A 25,079-nucleotide genomic window follows, 5' to 3' on the forward strand; every position below is an offset into this window, starting at 1 on the left:
TCCAAGTTGCTCCTTTACACCTGACAGGGGGGAGTTTCCCTGGTTGGACGTAGCGCGTGGAAGGAACACGTTATTCCAACCAGTTCCTACTTCCTTTCCCCTCCATCAGGCGCCCCGGCTGGCCAGGGGGAGGCAGTTTAGAGACCAGGATTACTGCATGTTTTTGTGAGGGCACCTACCCTAGGGGACACGGGGAGAACATGCAAACTCCACACAGAAAGGCCCTTTCGCCAACCCCGCCTCGGGTATGGGCACTGATGACGCGGAGGAGAGGACACACCGCCAGCATCCACAGTGTCCCGAGCAGGAATTGAACCCAGGACCTTCTAGCTGTGAGGCGACAGCACTACCAACTGTGCCACCGTGCCCCCAGCTTTGCATTCTAAACCAGACTAACTAACCAGGGAAAGATGCATCTTTAAATAAAAAGGCCATGCACGGTAGACTAGACATTGGTTCTTGATGGAGATGCTTCTATAGCAGCTATATGGTATGAGGAGACCTGAGACACATTTTGATATAAAATGTAGAAACTGTAAAAAGCAAAGATGACTTGGCTCTTTCCTCTCCCTCCCTCCGTTGCTCCGTACCTCTCTCCTCTCTATTTTGGGCGGGAACCCCTTGGTGTTTAACTTTATGTTATAATTTAGCTATTGAAAAATAGCAGATCTGGTCTGCTATTTTTGAAAAATCGTGAAAATGTGCCTCAAATTTGGATTATTATTATTTTTTTCAGAACGAATGTTTTTAACTCAAATCTTTGCTTCGGGAGGGTCCCTGGAACAACATATTTTCAGATGGGGGTCGGAGGCCAATTACAGATCATTTTTGGGGTCCTTGACATTGACACGTTTGATATAAAATGTAGAAACTGTAAAAAGCCAAGATGACTTGGCTCTTTCTTCTCCCTCCCTCCGTTGCTCCGTACCTCTCTCCTCTCTATCTCTTTGCGTCTCTCGTCCTCTCTCATCCTCTCCAGTTCCCTCTGTTTCTCCAACTGCCTCTCAAGCTCGTGTTGTCGTCGTCTCTCGTGCTCCATACGTTCACGCTCCTGAAAACGCACAAGCAAACCCGTTTAATCCCGTTTAATTTCCTTCATTTTAAGGAACATAAACTAGATGGCTTGTACAAAAACTGATTAGTCTTCAACGCCAAAGGTTTATAGTTACACGGTGGCTTTTTGAGTGGTGCAACCACTGCAAGGAACAGCAATGTCTGTGTCAACCGTGTGTTCAACCGTGTGTTCATGTTTGTGTGTTTGTGTGTGACTATGAGCACCCGTAGTCCAGTACCAATGAGTACCAAAAGTGGCGCTGTTGTGCCAGAAACAGAGAGAGATAGTGCTGCACTGTTGCCTGCTAATGAGAGAGAGGGGGGGGGGATTTGCACCACTCAGTTCACACGGGTGTGATTTTTTCTCTCACGTCAGACTCCGATTTAGCTGTCGAACACATAATACCATTGAACCCATAATATCATAATTCCAATAATGTAAAACTGCGGTAATTATTAGGGCAGGTCATCATGGGCTACACGCCATCTTGTATAGTCTGCAGGAGTTTGATCCGTCACCTCAAAGATTGACCAATCGGGGTGTGTTGCCGTGATTAATCAAACCTGTGATTCTTAGGATTGGATTCTGGACGAATCTGAATGTAAATAATCCTGTTGGTCGTCGATGCTCAAGTCCTTGATCGTCAGCAAGTGTGTGTGCCTCTATGATGCCGCGTCCTCAACTGTAATCTAAGTAGGTCATAAAACGATGAAAAGCCTTGATATCCCACATTAACACCTTGCTTCCCCGGACCTATTTAATCCATTACTAAAATGTGCGTCCGGACCACTTTTACCGGCGCACCGGAAGTTGTTGTGAATGTCTGTGTAGCAGCTAACAATAGCCACACCACTCTAGAGTCGATCGACAACAACGGGAGGTAAGAATAAATCTATCGCGACCAGCGACTGGACCGCGGAGGGCCGTCAAACACAGGATCTTTTTTCAGAATTAGACGGGATGATTTAGATCGCGAGTTATTTTCGTTTTCGTCAGCTAAACAGGCAGGGAACATTTTCGATGACGTGTCACTCTTGCGCGTCATCGAGGATTGGGCAACAAGCGCTCCTAGGCTGTGGAGCGATGCGATCGGTTTTGATATCATTAATCTCCGTCCTATTTATCAATCTCCGCCTTGGGCACTTGACCATGAACTTGAACTTGACGGAGATCTCCGCCCTGGGCCTCCATGGTGTTAATTCAGCTGTGTACACAAGGCTTTTAGACGGGGTAGGACATAAGGGCAAGATGGCAGCTGTGTGAATAGGCTGTGTTAGTGTGTTTTATATTGTACCGTATTTGAGGTATTGTGTTTAACCCATTTTGGGGCGGGAACCCCTTTTGGTGTTTAACATTATGTTATAATTTAGCTATTGAAAAATAGCAGATCTACAAGCTCATAGCTTGTAGGTCTGCTATTTTTGAAAAATCGTGAAAATGTGCCTCAAATTTGGAATATATTTTAACGTATAACGTTTTTTAACTCAAATCTTTGCTTCTGGAGGGAACAACATATTTTCAGATGGGGGTCGGCGGCCAATTACAGATCATTTTTGGGGTCCTTGACATGAAATATTGAGTGATATCATATAATATAGGCCTAGAAACATAGGTATTTCAGAAAACTGTCAGGATTTAGAAGACATTTTTTTTCAGGCCTAAATGGGTTAATATTATTTTTGAGGTCTTTTTTACTTTTCTCTCCTGCTCTTCTCTCTCCAGTGCAGCCAGTCTCTCCTGCTCTTTCCGTTGTAGCTCCAGGAGGGCCTGCCGTCTTTTCTCCAACTCCAGGTTCCCTCGCTCAAAGTTCTCTCTCTTCTTATCCTCAAAGGACACTGTGTGGGGAGGGGGGCGAGGAGGGAGGGAGCACAGACGAGAGGCAGGTTTAGATACAAAGAAATATCATGGCTATGACATCACTTGTTGTAAATCCATAATGATGATATATTAAAGATGGAGTGCCGTGATTTTTTTCCACCCTAAAACATGATCATCAGGTCTTATTGTTATATAAGGAGGTATAATTTGTTTTATGTGGGCACGCCCACCAGTTCATTAAGTATGCCTGGTTTGCCTGGTGGGTGGTGATCCACCTGAACTGAAGCCACACCCACAGCTGTAGTTGTATGATAAAGGGGGAGGGGTTAGGGGAGGGGCTGATAGTGTGGTGTCACTATATTACTGTTTATTTCATTGGCCCGTTTGACTGCCAAGGGTTCAGCCTCCATAGTAAGAGAAATCTTTGAAAATCTGGGAACTAAATCGTTACCAAGAAATGTCTTCACCAATGTGTTTCTAAAGGTGTCTAATAACATCTACTAAAAGTTTGAAATTCAACTCCCGTGGGAAATTGAGTTATTAGCATAATATGTGACCATACCCTTAACATCCTATATAAGGCAAAAAAGTCCAAATTTCATCATTCTTTAAGTAGCATGTGACATATGAAACTAGGGTGTTTTGAATGATTCTGAATCCATTCCAAGCATCAGTTTTGCACAAAAACACGGCCATAGCCGTCATCACAAACGTGATTAGGTCAGCACATTTGGTCAAGTGGATATGGCCTAATTTAGCCCAAGGAGTGTTTTTTGTGCAAAACTAATGCTTGGAATGGATTCAGAATCATGAAAACCCCCTAGTTTCATATGTCACATGCTACTTAAAGAATGATGAAATTTGGACTTTTTTTGCCTTATATAGGATGTTGATGGTATGGTCACATATTATGCTAATAACTCAATTTCCCACGGGAGTTGAATTTCAAACTTTTAGTACATGTTATTAGACACCTTTAGAAACACATTGGTGAAGAAATTTCTTGGTAACGATTTAGTTCCCAGATTGGTCAAATACCTGATGAAATGCCCTTACAGGAAGAAACCGTAAATACAAAGTTAATACACCATTGCACATAAAAGTACTGTCACCTCATAGACACATGAAAAACTGGAAAAATACAAAAATTGTGGCACTCCATCTTTAACACATTACTACCATTAACGGATTATTCCATCATTTCACATCCAACCGTTCACTGCCATCGATGGAATATTCCGTCATTGAATGCTTTTAATTGATTAACGTTTGATAATAACTCTTCACCATCGTATGAATAGCTCTCGGTCTCTTAGGTGATTTATAAAACCGAAAAAGGGAACCAGAAGTGAAAAGTTCACCTCATCTGCCTGAATGTGAACAGATTTTTTTTTAAAATCCATTTATGTCAGATTCTTTCCCAGATTGTGTATGGTAAAAACAAGCTTTATTCACAGCCCATAACTAAAGCATAGCTTAGAAAGTGCATAAAAAAGAAAAAAACAAAAACAACAATGGTCAGAACAAGGATTTTAACCCATTTTGGGCGGGAACCCCTTTTGGTGTTTTAAACATAGTTATAACTTAGCTATTGAAAAATAGCAGATCTACAAGCTCATAGCGCGCCACCGAGTGGCGCGCTACGAGCTTGTAGGTCTGCTATTTATTGAAAAATCGTGAAAATGTGCCTCAAATTTGGAATATATTTTTTAACTCAAATCTTTGCTTCTGGGGAGGTCCCTGGAACAACATATTTTCAGATGGGGGTCGGAGAACAATCACAGATCGTTTTTGGGGTCCTTGACATGAAATATTGAGTGATATAATATAGGCCTAGAAACATAGGTATTTTAGAAAACTGTCAGGATTTAGAAGACATTTTTTTCAGGCCTAAATGGATTAAGAAGACAACATATTTGCTAGCCAGTAGCCACTAAACGAGACTTTGCTACCGACAGCTTCAACGTCTCAACGACATTTGGTGAGTATTCAGTAATAGATGTTGAGGGGCTGTCAGTACCTGGTAACGCGTTAATCTCCTCCTCCGCCTCCTCCTGGACACTCTTTGCGTCTGACTGAATGCTGTCACTGCGTACACGCCTAAAACAAACGCACACATATTACCTTCAAGTAGTTCACAGTCAAAGAAAAAAACGGACATTTCATAATTTCAATACTTTAATAACAGCAGTAGAAGATCAATTTAAGCCTATAATAGCATATAAAGGAAATTTAGGGCTTCTCTAAATTATCTCTTCCGTGACTTATGTCCCGCCTCCCACGCGGTGATTGGCTAGCTGCGCGTCCTAGTTACTGCCTCTGATTGGCCGACCTAGTACATGCTGGATGTTTTTGATGCTGTCCTGTCTATTTAATAACTCCTGTTATGGCCCAATCTTTAGCTTTGTTAATCTCCCCAGGCCGAAGGCATTGGGGAGAGAGTATGTTTTGCACTCCGTCCGTCCGTCCGTCCGTCCGTCCGTCCGTCCGTCCATCCGTTACCAGCTAATCTCCGGCACCATTGGCCCGGTCAAAGCCAAACTTTGCACACACACTCCCTGGATGCCAACGATGAACCTCTGCCCCAAATTTCCAAAACGACCTGTTATAGCTCTACCAGGAGGCTGACTTTTGTAAAACCATTTTTTTTGCTATTATTGTCCAAAAATCCCTCAAATCGTTACACACTATCTCTATAGTCATGTGCTCAAGACGGATCTGTCCGATATTTCATATTCCATCCTAATTGGCTAACATTGGCTTTCAAAGTTTGCAGGACTGGCCCGTTTTGAACAAAAAGCCTCAAAATCATGAACGCAGCGTGCAATTTACATGAAATCTTTCACGTACTTTCCTACTAGGCTGAGGAATATACCCCACCCTTTTCACATTGGCCTGTTATAGCGCCACCAACAGGTGGATTTTTGCAAAACACATTTTTAGAACAAAATGACTCAAATCATCCAATTGCCTTCAAAGACATAAGAACAAATGGCACCCTTTTCACATTGGCCTATTATAGCGCCACCAGGAGGCCACAACCTGACCTGCCCCGGTGGAAACCTGTGCCCCGAGGGGCACTTTTTCTAGTTTCAAACTAGGACATGTTTCCTCTTTAAAGGAGAATTCCATACTAGAAGTCTTTCTTACCTTTATTTGTAGTTGTTACGTCCCCACCAAAGAGGTCCAGGTGTTATTTTGTGCAAAAATGCATTGTTGGCTATTTCCCCTAATATAAGCCCTCAATGGGGGTTGGGTTTTTGTGCTAATTCGCTTATTTCCATCGAAATAAGTAGTAAAGTGTGCCACTTGGGATACTATTTACATTATCAAGAGAGGATATATACAAAAAAAATAGTTTTTTGAGCGATGGAAATAAGCAAATTAGCATAACACCCCATAGCCCCATTCAATTCAATGCAATTCATTGAGGGCTTATGGTAGGGGAAATAGCCACAAAATAAAACCTGGACCTCTTTGGTGGGGACGTAACAACTACAAATAAAGGTAAGAAAGCCTTCTAGCATGGAATTCTCCTTTAAAAGGGCGTTTCTAAAATGTACACATGCACATATGATTATGAATGGTACTGTCAATGGGTCAGTACAGTTACCTGAAGGTAGGTGGTATGTAATCTGATTACAGTTACCTGAAGGTAGGTGGTATGTAATCTGATTACAGTTACCTGAAGGTAGGTGGTATGTAATCTGATTACAGTTACCTGAAGGTAGGTGGTATGTAATCTGATTACAGTTACCTGAAGGTAGGTGGTATGTAATCTGATTACAGTTACCTGAAGGTAGGTGGTATGTAATCTGATTATGGTATGGTACTGTCAATGGGTCAGTACAGTTACCTGAAGGTAGGTGGTATGTAATCTGATTACAGTTACCTGAAGGTAGGTGGTATGTAATCTGATTACAGTTACCTGAAGGTAGGTGGTATGTAATCTGATTATGAATGGTACTGTCAATGGGTCAGTACAGTTACCTGAAGGTAGGTGGTATGTAATCTGATTACAGTTACCTGAAGGTAGGTGGTATGTAATCTGATTACAGTTACGCCTACCTGGTATGTAATCTGATTACAGTTACCTGAAGGTAGGTGGTATGTAATCTGATTATGAATGGTACTGTCAATGGGTCAGTACAGTTACCTGAAGGTAGGTGGTATGTAATCTGATTACAGTTACCTGAAGGTAGGTGGTATGTAATCCGCCGGTAACACCAGCGGTAGAGGCAGCCCCGACATGGCCATGTCTATGAGATGCATGGCCAGGATGAACTCCTCGGCCGTCAGCTTCCCATCCATGTCAATGTCAGATAGACTCCTACAGAAGGACAAAGACAATTAGATTAGAATCCAGGAGAAAACTAAAGACAACACCGGTGCCACCATATCACCTACTCATTAAGAGCCCCAGATCACCTGCTCATTAAAACACAATCAGTGCCGGAAGTCCTTCAAAATAGGAGCTCTGGGGGGCCAGAACAACATGGCCGCTTTTACTCGGAAACCCATGACCCGGAAACAATCCACTAAAAAAAGTTTACTTTACATAGCTAGCTTACATTGCGATCGTTTAAGTTTATACGATATATGATCCAAAAAGCGTTCATATTTTGCGGGAGAGACGGATGAGGAGCAGAAATGAAGCGCCAGTATATCGATCCGTTCAACACCACGGTGAGCGCCCTGGATTAGGAGAGACAAGTCATTCTTTCCGCCGCGCTAACGGCTAAGTCAATGACATTGTAGCTTGTAGATCTGCTATTTTTCAATAGCTAAAGCATAACATAATGCTAACACCAAAAGGGGTTCCTGCCCAACATGGGTTAATCCAGAGTGTTTAGGAAAACGTGAGGTAATACATCAAATGTATAGCAATAGTAATCTAGGATCATAGGTAAAACCAAGAACATATCAGTCTAAACAGTCAAATCTATAATCTGATGAAACTAAACTATACTATACACACTATAGTATGCCAGGTCAACAAATGAACCTGGCATCTGTTTACATACCATCTAATGACATTGTTGCCTTTGCATAAGCGTGCGAGGTCGTCAAGACTAGGGCAAGTGCTACGGGCTGTGTAAATGAACATGCTTATTGCTTACAAGTCTCATTAGCGATCGATGAGAAATTATGTGACACTGTCTTGTACCTGAATGTACCACTGCTTTATTAACCTATTTAGGCCTGACATCGAAATTAAAAAAAAATATTTTATAAAATGTCTTTTTTCTGAAAAACCTCATGTTTCTACATCAGTGGTTCTCAATATTTCATGTCAAGGACCCCAAAAATTATATATGTAATATGCCACCGACCCCCATCTGAAAATATGTTGTTCCAGGGACCCACCCAGAAGCAAAGATTTGAGTTAAAAACAAACACTGAAAGAATATATATTCAGGCACATTTCTACGATTTTTCAAAAATAGCAGACCTACAAGCTCATAGCGCGCCACTCGGTGGCGTGCTATGATCTTGTAGATCTGCTATTTTTCAATAGCTAAAACGGGTTAAGTCCAAGTCAGGGTATTCAAACTCCCACCCGACAGGATCTATAGGGATCTCCTGATCATTCTCAGTATCTCAAAGGAAACAGCTTTCTCTATGCTACAGTACAGAACATGGAAAAAAACAACAGCACCAGTTCTGTGTCAGGGCTCCTAACTCCAGGTCTGTATCATTGTTTTTTTTTGTATTATCTGCATTCATGTCCTTGGCTTTCTGTACAAATACAAGCACTTAGTGGCCCTGTTTGTTAGAAACAACATTTGCAATTTGTGCTAAACACGAGGCATGTGAACATTAGAATAGCAAATGTCTAAAATGATACAGATGCCTTCCCGGTTTAACCCATTTTGGGCGGGAACCCCTTTTGGTGTTTTAAACTATATTATGTTACTGTTATAATTTAGCTATTGAAAAATAGCAGATCTACAAGCTCATAGCGCGCCACCGAGTGGCGCGCTACGAGCTTGTAGGTCTGCTATTTTTTTTAAATCGTGAAAATGTGGCAAATCTTTGAATATATATTTTTTCAGAGCGAAGGTTTTTAAGGGCGTCCCTCCCTGGAACGACATATTTTCAGATGGGGGTCGGCGGCCAAATACATATAATTTTTGGGGTTCTTGACATGAAATATTGAGAACCACTGTTATAGAAACATGAGGTTTTTCAGAAGAAAAGACATTTTAAAAAGACATTTTTTAAAATGTCGACGTCAGGCCTAAATGGGTAAAAGGAATATTTCACTGTACTGACCATATTGACGCCAGCTGGGTCTGAGGAAGGCTGGACTGCATTAGAATGGTACGGGCCTGGGGACCTGGAAAACATACAAACAAGATTAAAATGTGTTGTGGGAAAAGATATGTAATGTAATTATTATGCAAGGGATAATCAATGACAAGCCATGCGGTTATTGAAAAATAATTGCATGATACGGAGGCTAGGCTCTGCCTCTCCGCAGCGTGCATTATTTTTCGATGACTGCCCAGCTCGGAGTCGATCATCCTGCTTATATACCACCTTTGAGCACAAGTAAAAGCACTTTACGAGGTCCGATCTATAGTAGTAGTGGTGGGAAATTACCGTTCATTAATCATTTCAGTGCTATTTCGTTCACTACAAAGGTTCGTTCATCGTTCAAATCCAGTAAAAATGTTGCATTTTGCCCAGGCGGTGGCGTAACCGTCTGGGCACCCGACTGGTAATCCAGTCGCAGTGTGCCGCGGGTTCGACTCCCGAGCCCGACACGGCCTTTACTGCATGTCTTCCCCCATCTCTCTCCCGTTTCCTGTCAGCCTACTGTCTGTCCCTTCAAAAAACCAATAAAAGGCGTAAGCCGCAAAAAAATATCTTTAAAAAGAAAATGTTGCATTTTGCCACTGACTCACTGAACCTCGTGTCACCAGGGAGGAAAATGAGGATAGAGAAAGTGACCAGATTCATTCCTGTTCTGTTCACACAGACTGAATCATTTCGAATGAACCGCTCGTGAACAGCACAACACGTATAGAGGCCCCTCAACATGTGATTCCAAATTGGGTACGATTGGATGTTGCACTCATGAGATATGCTTTTAAAAAAGGTATATTCAGTGATTTCACTTAATTCAAATATCACTTCTTTTTTTGTTTTGTTGTGATAATCCTCCCTACTATAGAGTGTGCTGACCATATAAGGAGTTCCTCCCTGTCCCCAGTCAACCCCTGGGGTCAAAAAACCGTAGGTTTCATTTTTGGCTAGGTGGCAAAGCCTTCGTCCAATCAGGATAGAGGGGCCTTCCGCCAATCATGATCGAGCGGGGGCGGGCCTTGGTGTGCGTGTGCTGTTGGCCTGTTGCGTGTCCCCCCCACTGTAATGCGTGCATGTGCACATCTTGTTACCGGGGCGGACCGGGGGGGTTTTCCAAATCACCCAAATCACTGAATGCTCCTTTAAGAAATAGGCCCTGCCCACACACCACAGTCAATTACAGGAAATAACATTCATAATTAATTTGGTGGAAAAAACAATTTGTGGTGCCCCCTATGGATGGAAGCTAAATGACTTCAAAAACACGGCTAAAACATAAGCCTGGTCTGATATAATTACATTACAGCTCTGGGATTTGAACAACAATGGAGCTATGGCGGCTTCCGGACTGGGGATATGAGCTACATTAAGACTGACCATACTTAGTAGGTGAAATGCATTTTCTCATCTTGGGATTTTCATAGGATATGTTGTTGACAATAAGGGGGGAAACAAGTACAACTAGAAAAAGTGCCCTTCCGGGCACAGGTCTCCACCAGGAGGATAGGAGTGTGTGTGATGTTTGGCAAAATGTTTAGGAGGATGGTTTTTTTTATTTGTTTTTGCAACAATTTTCTTCATTTTGTTGAGGAAATGCAGAGCCAGATCACTCATAGCATCTCTAAGGATAGAATTCTGGATGAGCAGGACATGTGCAGCATTTTGTACAAAACGGGCCACTCCTGAAAACTTTGGAAGGCAATCTTAGCCAATCAGTGTACAATCTGAGAAATCCAACAGACTCGTCTTGATCACATGACTACAGAGATCATGTGTACCGTTTGCCATTTCTTCATACGCCTTTGATGGCAATTGGATGATTTGAGGCATTTTGTTCCAAAAATGTGTTTTGCAAAAATCAACCTGTTGGTGGCGCTATAACAGGCCAATGTGAAAAGGGTGGGATATATTCCTCAGCCTAGTAAGAAAATGTGTGAAAGATTTCACGTAAATTGCATGCTGCGTTCATGATTTGAGGCTTTTGTTCAAAACGGGGCAATCTTGCAAACTGTGAAAGCCAATTATAACCAATTAGGATGGAATATGAAATATGGGACAGATCCAACTTGAGCACATGACCATAGAGATACTGTGTAACGATTTGTGAGATTTTTGAACAGAATCTGGAGGAGTAATATCAAAAAATGTGTTTTACAAAAGTCGGCCTCCTGGTGGCGCTATAAAAGGCAGATGCGGAAAATGCAGGTCAAAGGTTTGTCCTCGGCCTCTGGGGAGTGTGCATGCAACATTTCACGCAGATCGGTGCAGTTTTAGGTAAAAATGTGAAAAGCTGCCTCATGGTGGCGCTATAACAGGCCGTTCTGGAAAATGTGGGGCAGAGGTTCATCGTTGGCATCCAGGGAGTGTGTGTGCAAAGTTTGGCATCGACCGGGTTAACGGTGCCGGAGATTAGCTGTTCACAGACGGACGGAAGGACGGAAGGAAGGACGGACACACACACGGACGGAGTGCAAAACATACTCTCTCCCCATGCCTTCGGCCTGGTGGAGACAATTACACATAAGGCACAGGAGGGAGGGTCATATTAGAGAGAGAGCGAGACAGAGGGAGCATCTGCTTTTAACTTGCTATGGTTTTAAGTGCTTTCAATGGCAATAGGATAGGGAGGCCACGTTGTTAATACTCTTTTGTTTGTTAAGCACATAATCTTTTGTTGTGGCGGCGGCGCAAACGTAAGCTGTGGCGTACCACCATAGCTAAGTCTTTGTATGGGAAACACTACTAGTAAGATGTGTACGTCTAGGAGTGTGTGCATGTGTGTACCAGTGAGATGTCCGCTCATCATCTTGTCGTGGGAATTGAAGAGTTGTCTGTATTTCAACCTGGATGATTGAGGAACAGCCCAATCAGCAAGGGGAGGGGTCTGAGCACTGGAAGGCAAAGAGAATATTGTGTTTCGACATTTTTTAGCTGGCTTACTTTCTCTAAAGTTTTAAGTTTGTTACACAAAAAGCCAACATTGGCTGACTAGCATTAGTGTATCAAAATGGAATTCCTACTGTGTACAGTGTGCATCCTGTGCACAGAGAAAAAGTGTAAGGCCTCACTCACACCTTCACATCTAGCATACAACATTGTTGGATGCTAGATGTAAACAAAGGGTAAGTGTCATGGCCGCCCCAATGCATTTCCAATGGAAGTCACATGGTTTGACACAACATTTTTGTTGTACGGCTTTCGGCTGTGTTTCGACTGCCCCCCTCCCCCTCATACAACAAAAATGTTGTGTCAAACCATGTGACTCCCATTGGAAATGCATTGCGAGCTTGCATCAGTAAACAAGTCTCATGCATCAGCTATACAACAATCTGTTGTGACCGTGTGAGTGAAGCCTAAGACATTTCTGGTCCTAGTATGACCTACCCGGCAGCATCGAAGGACGGGCCTTTCTGAAGTTTGGTACTGGAACGATTGAACGACGAAGACTTGTTAAGGGCCGAGCCTGGAAGAGACAGAGGATGCTTATGTTTTAGTTCCAGGCTATGTTGGACAAACTATGTGAAGTTGTGAACACATTCAATTAAATACAATTCATACTGTAGGTCAGTTGTTGTGCTGAATGGATAGGTCGCAGCAGGCGCACCTCAGGTGTTATCACCCCTCAACTGCTTCTGACAGACATGCTTAGGGGTTGGAACATGCATCCAGCAAGCCCAACCCAGTGGTCACTTTAACCCATTTTGGGCGGGAACGCCTTTTGGTGTTAGCATTATGTTATGCTTTAGCTATTAAAAAATAGCAGATCTACAAGCTCATAGCGCGCCACCGAGTGGCGCGCTACGAGCTTGTAGGTCTGCTATTTTTGAAAAATCGAAGAACGACTGACATAGAAACATAGTCATTTTCAAACAGACATTTTTAGAATCTGATCTCAGGTCAAAATGGGTTAAGTGGCACCACACGAAGCCACGGGTGAACATGTACTGTATGTCGGACATTACTATTACTAACCGTACCCCAAACCCCAAACTAGAGATGTCCCGATACTGTATCGGTATCGGGAAAAGTATCGGATCGGCCCTTATTTGTCATATCGGGTAATATCGGTGAATATGCCAGTCTAGCCACCGATACGACACAGGGGTAAGGGGTTGACACTATGGCAGGTAAATAAAATGTTGGGAGTTTGCTTTGGAGTTGCCCAAACGGCAAGTGCACATTTTAGTGAGGAGTCTGCTATAAACACAACACGAGATATATAGCTAGATAGCTATAAACACGACATGAGATCACGACACTGGTATCGGTATTCGGTATCGGCTAACACAGAAATGTAGGTATCGGGATCGGATCGGAAGTGAAAAAAGGGGACATCCCTACGGCCAAACCTAACCATAACCGCAAGCACGTCGCTAGCATGTGGGTGAACATGTACTGTATGTCAAACATTTACTATTACTATTACTAATACTAACCCTACCCCAAACCTAAACATAACCGCAAGCACGTCACAACGCATGTCGGACCGAAGCAAACTTCACTTTATCCGCAAAAAAAAGTGTTTATAGAAATCGCTAGAGAGAAGGGACTTTACATTACGTTACACTAGTTGTCAAACTAATTTGTAACGAAAATTACGTAATGCTCCTCGCAACTCTGTGTCCTAGCAACACTAACATAACAGACATGCCTACTGTTTGATTATGAAAAAGTATAGCAGCCTGTGCGAAATTTGCCTAGATAAGCCCTGGGTAGCTGTGCGGTTTGACGACGCTTAGATGTCAAAGGGTTCAAGGCTTTAACCCATTTTGGGCAGGAACCCCTTTTGGTGTTAGCATTATGTTATGCTTTAGCTATTGAAAACAACAGATCTACAAGCTCATAGCGCGCCACCGAGTGGCGCGCTACGAGCTTGTAGGTCTGCTATTTTTGAAAAATCGTTAAAATGTGGCGTAAATCATTGAATATATATTTCAGAGCGAACATTTTTAACTCAAATATTTGCTTCTGGGGGGTCCCTGGAACTACATATTTTGAGATGGGGGGTCCGTGGCCCAATGGAGATAATTCTGGGGGTCCTTGACATGAAAAAGGTTGAGCACCACTGACTATAGAAACATAGGTTTTTCAGAAAAATGTTAGGATTTAGAAGCCTTTTTTTAATCGACCTCAGGCCTAAACGGGTTAAACATTACCTGGATGGGAGAAGCCTGCGACGGAGGACGGCGGCGCTCCATTGGCGAGGGGCGGGGGGAGGGGCGGCGGGGCCGAGGACACGAGGGGGGGCGATACGCCCACAGGCAAGGGTGGCAGAGGGAGAGGAGGCACGCCTGATGGCATGGGGGGCATGCCTAGACCACAACAAAAAGATAAGATGGATAAAAATGATCAGAATGAATATGTTGTCATAAATTAATGAAAAACCTTTGGTATACATGGTCTTGATACTGGCACAGAAGGTAAGGCAATCAAGGGGTTGCATCCCACGGAAAATACAACAGATGAACAATGAAATGAGCTCATTTCATTTCATTCATCACATCATATGAACATCGATTTTTAATTGTAAACCCCAAATTCTAACCCAAATCTACACTATTATTCTTAACCCATTTTGGGCGGGAACCCCTTTTGGTGTTTCAAGCATTAAGTTATACTTTAGCTATTGAAAAATAGCAGATCTACAAGCTCATAGCGCGCCACCGAGTGGCGCGCCACGAGCTTGTAGGTCTGCTATTTTTGAAAAATCGTGAAAATGCGGCTTAAATCTTTGAATATATATATATTCTTTCAGAAGACTTTTTTTATTTCAATGTCAGGCCTAAATGGGCTAAGTAGGTCTATTATTATTTTGAACCAACAGGCCACGAGAAAAATATCTGGCATATTGCATATAGATATTATACAGCATGAGAATGTGCCATTGTTTCTTACCAAAACCCTGTGTCTGTGGTGGTGGTGGTATAGCCATCAGTGGCTGCTTCATGCTGGGGGGTAGACTATGGGGCAGAGGGTGACCCTGAAGCTTCAGTTTGATCAGCTTCATGGCGATGGAGAACTCATGGATGTCCATACGACCATCGCTGTTCATATCAGCCAGAGCCCTGCCGAACAAAACGCATTATACATTTTGCAAATACACAGGAACAAAGTGCAACCTTTTGCATTTGGGCAGAAGTGAAAATGCTGTTGAAGGTACATCTCTATAGAGACCCTACATGCCATTCATAACTAAAAAACATCGCATGGATGCACCTGGGACCGTATCCTCAGTGATGTATCCTGAGGTCAACGGGGTTTCGGGTCTCTCAACATCATACCCCTCACTCAGGCGACCCAGCCGGGAGTGATCAAGTCCCAACTTATGTCCCAGTATAGCTACCCTCAATCAGTCCCACTAGGGAAAAACCAGGGGCACACAATTCGTTGGAACTACTCCAGAACTACTCTGCCAGGGCTGGGAGGTACGCTTCTGGCGCATGGAGAGACTAGGCTCTGTGGGTTGACTCCTGTCCGGGCCCCTCCTACGTCTCACCAGGTCCACTCCTGCTCTCACCAGGCTCAGGACCTGTGCGTTGCACCAGAGTCCCAGCAACAGACAGTTCATTCAGGAGTGGTGGGCAATGGTTCCGCAGGGACATGGTGCTGCGGTTCCGCTTGCTGCTTCTAATGATGTGTCCGTGATATACAGAATAGTGTTGACTACTCCCACTAATTTTGAAAGCCAATTACAGCCAATAACGGCATGGAATATCAAAGCCCTGTTTGAAATGAATGTCCCTTCCACAACACTGATAACATCAACACTCACTGCCCTGACACAGAAATAGTGCTAGTATTTTTTACTTTTGTTCACCTTCAGTCTCACACTCTCATCCCAGAAAGTACATCCATCTCCATAACAGAGTAATAGGATAACTGAACTTCATAATACCGACATACAGTAGAAGTTCCGAAAACTGTACCATGAGATTAACCCATTTTGGGCGGGAACCCCTTTTGGTGTTTCAAGCATTCTGTTATACTTTAGCTATTGAAAAATAGCAGATCTACAAGGTCACAGCGCGCCACCGAGTGGCACGCTATGAACTTGTAGGTCTGCTATTTTTGAAAAATCGTAAAAATGCGGCACAAATCTTTGAATAGATATATATTCTTTCAGAGCGAACGTTTTTTTTATTTCTACGTCAGGCCTAAATGGGTTAAGAAAGTTTATTGATATGCAATATTAATATAATTTCCTCACAGACTAACAAACAAATGCTCTGTGTTCATTTGTGTGATATCTAAACCCGCTCTGATAATGACCTTACAGTAGCTTGAGTTTGTACTGTAGTCACGTGACTCACCAGATCTGGGCCAGGATGGGAGGCGGCAGTCCTGATTGGAGAAAGAAGTTCCTTGCCTGGTCACCTTAAAGAGACAACACAGGAACAGTATATTTACTTTCATTGCTTTCACCTTCAAACAAAGTAATGGACAATCTTAAAGGGGCAATTAAAAGGGGTGTAAGTGATATATTTGTTTGTAAAAGGTTTTCCTAACAAGCAAAGACATGGAGGATGGAATATACTAAAGACGTCACACGTAATAGTATAATGTGGGAGTTTAGTACGTATGTAATGTCGATAATGATTGTAACAGCCAAATGGGTGAAACATATCTAATGAATTTGTGTAACCATGGGGTGGCGCTGTGGTCTACATAAGCACCAGGTTCACAGGCGTTGGTAGGGAGGCTTGACCCGGAAGGGCAATGGTTTTTGACCGCAGGTATGTCACCGCTGTTTAAACAATGTAGAGCGAAATGTTTGTGTCTGAAATATTCATTTGTCTCAAGTTATCTGTTTGTGTTTCTAACTATTGGGTTATTTGAAATCACGCAGATGATGAACTGTATGATGAACGGGTGAAGCAATAAATCGTTACAAGCATGAAGAGCTGCCTGTGTGTGTATTATCATTGGAGCACTGACACACAGCGAACAGTACAATTCTAACATCAGCGTGTCAGCCAGGGCCAACCACGGGATCAACCCCTCAGTAGCTCCGTATAAGACGGACGCTCCTTTAATAATGATCATACATTGACTATTTATTTACCAATGCTTACCACACACAAACTGTATTTACGTATATGTGCGTGCGTGCGTGCGTGCGTGCGTGCCTTGTGAACATGTGTTCATCTACCTGTGATGTACCCAGCAGCAGTAGGGGCAAGGCTGTGAAACTGCTGATCATGTTTGGCTCTCTCATCCACCGAGATCAGAAAGACGTCCGATACCGGACCTGACGGACAAAGATATGTGGTAAGAGTTAATTTTCCCACCAAGCCGGATGACTTAACCCACAGAGGAGGAAGGATAAGTGTGCTGTTAGTCATCGGTTTCACTTCTGTGTTGTAAGACTGTAGAGGATTGCCTTGGAAAGGTGAGTCATATACATGTTCGAAAGGATGGAGGCAGTGAAAAGGGCAGGCTGCACCCATTGCTTCATTACTGCGGCCTTGTGCTTAGTTACCGAGTACCCCACGGACAGTTCTTCTGTCCAAAGAACCTATTTTAGAAAATAATCCTTGCACTGCGAACTCACTGGAACATTTGGTCGATCGACCGATCCGCCCAGCCATCCGTCGGTCGTATCCTGTATATTTTTGTAATACACGGATGAATGGAAACGATTATGATTACGCAAAATAACGGTGATTATGAAATCATTTCGACAGGCATATTTTCAAGGGGGACAAACCCAGAGTGCAGCACTGTGAGTGAGGCGGGGCTGCTACATGTGGGCAACAAAGTGTTGCTGCGGGAGTCGGAGACAACACAAAATGCTGGTTGTTTTCTTGACTTTTCCGCAAGGTAGAGACAAAAACAGTCGTAGGGAAATATGCAGCTGGCATCGATACTAGTTCTGCATACGAGAACTGAAACCATTTAAAAAAAATCTAATATTCAGAATAAGTATTGAAGTTGAAAAATGTACAACACAAAAAAAAAATTGTGTGTATAGTATACGCAATGCCCACTGAAAAAGAAGTGTAGGTACGGCATATACCTTCATAATACTCAACGGTTATCGACGGTTATTGCAACACAAAATAAGCGACCCAGAGTAGGGGGCTTTTTTAACCCATTTTGACCTGAGATCAGATTCTAAAAATGTCTTCTACATCCTGACAGTTTTCTGAAAAAGCTATGTTTCTATGTCAGTCGATTTTTCAAAAATATTTATATTTTTCAATAGCTAAAGCATAGCATAATGCTAACAACAAAAGGGGTTCCCGCCCAAAATGGGTTAACACTGTTGACATAGGGACAGATCTGTTGCATTCAGAAATTGTAAACCAAAGTTTACAAACTGTCAAAGGCCCCGAGTGACCATGTCAAACATGAAAAAACTCAGTAGCCAAACACGGTTATTGCAGGCAGTGTGGCAAAATTCAGTGCCAAGGACGGGATCCGTACGCTTTTCCGACCAGTCATTGGTCCGACATGCGGAAAACGACCGGATTAATGCACAAAAGAATCATAATAGATGGAAAAAATCGTTTCGAATTAAAATCGCGATTCCGTTATGAACGATTCAAAATCGATTCATAACTTCCAAATATCGATTTTGAATCGAATCGTGACCCCAAGAATCGGAATCGAATCGTGGGACACCCAAAGATTCACAGCCCAGTTTGTAAACTTACAAGGTTTTATGTGCCCAACATGCATCATTGCCATCGGTATCCAACCTCAGGCAATGAACATTAGTTTTCATTTCTCTTTATTATACAAAAGCCTGTGTGATAATCTATATGTTTTGTACATTGTTCTGAATCTACAGGAGATTCCAAACATTGAAGACAAAAGTGAGGATGATCTTTTTCGTAGTACTAGTTATGCGAGTGAAAGGAAAGTGGATTTACGAAACGGTTTTGGAACATCTTCGGAAACGATCTCAAGGAAATGGGGGATGATCAGTTGAGTTCACAGTAAAAGAGACTCAGAGGTCAACAAAAAACCCATGCATGCGCATGTCACGGAGACACACACAGACACACGTACTGACCTCCAAATGTAGTGGGGAACTGCGCCATGGTTCAGTCAGTCTTCCGCTGCAGCGTAACAAGACCTGAAACACAATACAACTCATAAAGCAAGGTTTGACACCAAGGTCTCAAAAGCACTTTCCCCATCAGTGCAGGTCACATAATACTACAGTGTGTGTGGAGCGGAGGGGAAAATGCAGGTTTGTTTTCTTGAATTAGCTTGCTACCGTCCTACAGTACCTAGCAGAGACAAGCGAGAACATTTGCAGTGAGTATACGTGATCCGAGGCCAACTGAAAAAATGTAAAGTAGGTATACGGTATATATTATAATACCCTCCACTACACTACTGTCCAGTGTCCATATAGGCATGTAACGATTCACTCAACTCACGATACGATTCGTATCACGATATGAGGTTCACGATACGATTTTTCACGATATTAAAAAAAATAAAATTGAAAGAAAAAAAATATATATATTTTTTATCTTCCCCCCTGAGATTTTTTATTTAACTACATTGCAAAAAAGTAGCATTACTTTTGACAGTGCAGAAACATAATTGCCTTCCTTGATGAGTATCAACGACCATCATCACCTGGGCACAGTCACAGACACACACAGCTCCCCTCTACAGTGCTCTACTACTGAAAGTGAAAGTGAATCGATTATAATAATAATCGATATATATCGATATACGATATATCGTTACATGCCTAATATTAACCCATTTCGGGCGGGAACCCCTTTTGGTGTTTTAAACATTATGTTATAATTTAGCTATTGAAAAATAGCAGATCTACAAGCTCATAGCGCGCCACGAGCTTGTAGATCTGCTATTTTTTTTAAATCGTGAAAATATTTATTTCAGAAAACTGGAGGATTTAGAAGATTTTTTTTAAATTTCGAGGTCAGGCCTAAATGGGTTAATTAGAATACTTTCCCATGCAAAACTAAACTTTTAGAATACCGTTATGTATCTCCATTACCAGAGCAGACCTCAGTGATTTCCTTGTGTTGTTGCTGATCCAATGAACAAAAGGGGACATTCTAAATCTAGGATTTATTGCGACTGTAGGTCAGAGATTACTATGACCTGCAAAACATGTCAGTCCGTCCGTCACGCCATGTGACACTCTCCATATATGGAAGTCAGTCCGTCACGCCTCGTGACACGCTCCATACCATATATGGCCGTCTCCATATATGAAGATCACGACACTGACCTCATCAAACCCAGGATTAGCCATACATGGAGAAGACTGGATCGTCACATATATGGAGCCATCCGACAACACTACATCTGACCTCAAACCCTTAGATCTCCATATATGGAGCTGACCTGTTCTGACATTCCATATGTTGATCATACCCCACCCGTCCTTCCTCTTCGATGTCTCCCTTTTGACTGATACCTGTCCATTCAAACTCTAGACGGGCCCGTCCCAAAGTTAGTAGTGCAGCCGTGCCCGGCCGCCGGTGAAAACTAGAGTTCTCCACAGGCCCGAAAGTTAAGGCCCTAACTGGGCTGGCCCGAGGCCCCGCCTGGCCTTACTAGAAATAGCACACATTTTACGCCCTACCCGGCTTGAAAACGTCAAAAGAAATAAACCATATATGGGCATTCCCAGACCTGCTGATTCAGCCCTAAAGGGCGAGGTCACTTCTCGACCCTCAGGGCATCTTACTGGTTTTAACCCATTTTGACCTGAGATCAGATTCTAAAAATGTCTTCTACATCCTGACAGTTTTCTGAAAAAGCTATGTTTCTATGTCAGTCGTCGAAAATAGCTAAAGCATAACATGATGCTAACACCAAAAGGGGTTCCCGCCCAAAAATGGGTTAACATAATTTTGTGGTTAGTTGATTATATTTACACTTGAAAATCATAGAATAAACAAGTGATTAATCCTGCAATGTTACTGAATGTTTGTATGAAAGACAGACTTTATGCAATCAGGTGACATGATAAACCCACATGCCCCGTTCAGTCAACCAGAAAGAAAATTCCATTTGCAGAAATATTCTCTCACTACAATTTTGTGGGAAAGCTGGCAACCGTTTAATAATAATAATACACTTTATTTATAGAGCACCTTTCATGACACGAGTGCAGCGCGAAGTGCTTTACAAGACTAATAAAGTACACTACAAAGTATATAAAACTAAAAATAGCTAAAACAACATAACAGTCAAGGCACAATCAAAGTACAACAAATGCTAAAAACACCAAACATCACCACAATAAGGGTCACACAAACAAAGCAAGGTCAGTGAAAAGCATAGGACAGAGGCATTATGGTGACATTCACACCAGAAAGCTTTACTGCGATTAAAACGAATCCTGCTGCGCATTGTCCGAAAGTTCGCTTCGTTTGGCAGGTGTGAAGGCTCATTCGAATCCTAATGCGCAGCAAAGAACCGCATTCTACTCCGCCCAAAAAACGGGGGTTTCGCTTCGCTTCCAATCGCACTTGATTTCGAGTCGGTGCAGGTGGGAATGCAATCCGTAGCAAATAAAGGAAATGAAGCAAACTATCATGTGGCGGATAAGGAGCTAAACACAGTTGGAGACGGAGAAGGGATATTCATTTTACGCAGTGCAAGATGTCCCGTTAATACGTTATCATGTGACGTGGTCAAATAAGGAGACCGAATTAAGCCCTCATCGAAATATGAGGACGAGCACATTAATATATTGCTTAAGGAAACACATAAAAAACACTGCAGTGTAGGCTACAGAATATTCTGTCTGTATGTCGTGCGTAAACATGGAGGGCTGTCACTGTGTGGGGATCCGAGTGGAGACTTTCTTCATCTTGTTTAAATATAAATACTTCAAAATTAAAACACATGTTTAGCTCAGCATGATCTATAAACTGTATAGCTAACATGGCATATGCATAATAATTGTGATCGGATCATCAATGGTAGCCTGGCTAATAAGCCAGAGTCAAATCACACTGTCGTGTGGTATTTGAGTCTGGAGATGCTGTGTATGGATCTTGTTTCCCGGGGGGCGGGTTCAAACATTTTCTCTTTGACGCAATTGGTTAAAGCTACTGTCAGTCAAAGGTCTCAAGCATTGAAAGTCAATGTACCAAAGCCCGCCCATATTGCATACCGTGTCCCGATTGGCCACACCAGTTCTCTGGTGTAGGAAATGGGCGTACAATTGAGCCTCTCCAGACCATAATCCGCCGGCAGGCATTTTTTTTTTTGCCAACGGCTGATTCGGTCTGGCTTATTAGCCAGGCTACATCAATGGGACTCTGGGAGTAGGCTATACTATTGTAAACTTCGGATCATTTTGCGCTCCCGTCTCCGCTGTGCCTCGTTCATGTACCCAAAAGAGCAGTGGCTAGCGAGCGCGCACGCACGCACGCACACGCGCGCACGCACGCACACACAGTAAGTCCCCGACGACACACTGCATCCGTTACCCTCACTTTACGTGAAAAGTCCTAACTATTACTCAAAGTATATTTTTTAACATGGGCTTTCTGAACACATTGATACAATTCCCTGCTACGTTTCCTTGCTGCGCCTGACACCGCCAGTGTGAAGGCAAACCGCAGCAAATTAAATATGCAAGAATCCAAATTCTCCGCCCATTCGCATTCGAGTCTACCAAAGTATTAGGTGAGAATGTGACCTAAGACATGTTTAGCGTTAATGGCTATAATAAAGTATTGATTCAACCCATTAATTGATAATATTATTATTATCAACAATGACGTCAGCATGCTTTCCAGGAGAAGAGTCTGGTCACAAGACTGATTTTACTCCAGCAAAAAACAGTTACGTTGAGTTAGAGATGTGCATTGCCAGACAGTGGCCTTGTGGTTAGAGTGTCCGCCCTGAAACTGGGAGGTCGGGGTTCGATCCCCGGCCGGGTCATACCAAAGACTGTAAAAATGGGACCCAATGGCTCCCTGCTTGGCACTCAGCATCAATGGGTTGGATTGGGGGTCAAATCAACTAATGATTCCCGAGCGCGGCGCACGCTGCAGCTCACCGCTCCAAGAGATGGGTCAAATGCGGAGAACAAATTTCACTGCGGTAACGTTAGTGACTAATCGTACGACTTTCACTTTGCCCTCATGATTCCCCTCATGATTCAAGCTGATTACAATTCACCAGGTAACGATTCAATTCAATTCTACGATGCATCACACTTCTATATTACTACTGCACATCATGGCACATTTTTGAGTCAGATATACTGGACAAAATATTGTATTGTCAGGACCACGCCCACGCCCACATTCCAGAGATCATCATCTCCAACCTACTAACTATACACACCTGCTCCTCATTAGTCCACACCTATATAATCACCCCCTCTGCCACTCCACTTCAGTCAGTATTGTTTGCCTACACTAGACACTCCACACGGTCCCATCCGTTTATAGCTTATGTCAGTGTTTGTAGCTTTCTAACTTTCTAACCTTTGACTACGAGTTTTGCCTTATTCCCTTGTACCTTTGCCTGGATATATTAAACATCCATTGAAACCTGCGCCTTCATCCAAGAATGTCATTACATGTATTTAGAAACTGTTGTGCAATACCGTAAGTAACTGAAACTTGACAACTTTATTGTCCACCCGAGGCCAGAAAATAAACAATAAATCAGCTATATAATCGATTGTCACGTTTTCTGCAGCATCAATGCAGAATCGTACACAGCCGAAGCGCGATGCAATGCTGAATGGATTATTTTTGACACCACTGGTTTGAATACCCGCAGGCTCACGTCCATTGATAAGGACACGGACATACTGTAACCGTACACAGGTCACATTGTCACAACAAGTTAACTTTTGAAAAAACAAACTAAAAATGAAAAACAGTTACAGCACCCTATCATGGCCAGCCAGGCAAAACATTAAATCTTGCGGCAACAATACGTTTTCCTGCTAGCAGCCAATGCAGCCAGGAAACAAACTTTCTGGTCTGTAGGCCACTTCACTTCACCAGCTATTGTTGGTGAAAACCACCGAAGCTGTGAACAGAAGATAAATGTTAAATAACCACCTTTACTGGCAACTGACTGAAGAAGTGAAGATAGGTACTCGTTTCTTTCTTTCTCAGTGACACAGTGACACGCTGGTGGCACGCTATGAGCTTGTAGATCTGCTATTTTTCAATAGCTAAAGCATAACATAATGCTAACACCAAAAGGGGTTCCCGCCCAAAATGGGTTAACAATATATATTAGAATAAGAAAGCATCAAGAAGATAAATACTATGTCCCTAAGCTGTCTAATTCATTAGTTTAATTTTATTAGATAAAAGACAGTACTAATTGATCCACACCAATGCTCTTTATAACATGGGACCATTTGTGTCTACTCGGTCTGACTCTGTGTCTCAAAGGAGGGCTGTGGACATTTCAAGAACGGCCTACCATCAATGGGGAATCCAGGATTCCAAGCCAATAGAAACGGCAAGCTTTCTATCCTAGAAAGTTAGCATGCTATAATGGAAGCCAAATTCTTGTAATAATCAAGTAATAATCAAAATACAAAAATGTAAATAGTGTGTGAAAAAAGAAAACCTGCCTAACGATGCTGTCACTGGTAGGCAATATTTTTTACCCATTATCATGACTGAGCATTAGTGAGGGACCAAGATATCGGTTGAAACCTAAACCTAACCTCCCACGGGGCAGCACACCTAAACCTAACCTTAACCCATGTCTAACCAATGACTACTCTAAACTAAGTATGCCCCCCGAAATAAATGCTATTACTTAATTTCCTTCTGCCACAATTCAGATAGTTTGGGTTCCCACGGGCCGTACAAAACACACAAACACCATCAACAACATACAATCAAATCCTCAGCCTATGACATCTGCAGTTATGTTATGTTAATCAGATCCAGACATG

The 25,079-nt window shown here is 42.6% G+C and overlaps 1 protein-coding gene across 3 annotated transcripts in view; it reads right to left on the reverse strand.

Annotated features, from left to right (window-relative positions):
* Positions 1-25,079, reverse strand: part of itsn1 (intersectin 1 (SH3 domain protein)) — a 96,807-nt gene that overhangs the window by 63,434 nt on the left and 8,294 nt on the right. For 2 of the 3 annotated variants that reach the window (XM_079512952.1, XM_079512951.1), the window contains exons 2-13: positions 19,203-19,265; positions 17,334-17,432; positions 16,495-16,558; positions 15,080-15,249; positions 14,341-14,496; positions 12,569-12,647; positions 11,969-12,075; positions 9,149-9,212; positions 7,065-7,202; positions 4,893-4,972; positions 2,750-2,889; positions 929-1,051 (exon numbers count right to left, since the gene is read on the reverse strand). In XM_079512952.1, the coding sequence (XP_079369078.1) occupies positions 929-1,051; positions 2,750-2,889; positions 4,893-4,972; positions 7,065-7,202; positions 9,149-9,212; positions 11,969-12,075; positions 12,569-12,647; positions 14,341-14,496; positions 15,080-15,249; positions 16,495-16,558; positions 17,334-17,432; positions 19,203-19,230 (1,248 nt within the window). In that variant the 5' untranslated portion in view covers positions 19,231-19,265. The remainder of the gene's footprint in view (positions 1-928; positions 1,052-2,749; positions 2,890-4,892; positions 4,973-7,064; positions 7,203-9,148; positions 9,213-11,968; positions 12,076-12,568; positions 12,648-14,340; positions 14,497-15,079; positions 15,250-16,494; positions 16,559-17,333; positions 17,433-19,202; positions 19,266-25,079) is intronic. The other variant, XM_079512953.1, reaches the window with a different exon arrangement.

The sequence above is a fragment of the Electrona antarctica genome, assembly GCF_951216825.1.
Source record: "Electrona antarctica genome assembly, chromosome: 10".
Taxonomy (NCBI): Eukaryota; Metazoa; Chordata; class Actinopteri; order Myctophiformes; family Myctophidae; genus Electrona; species Electrona antarctica.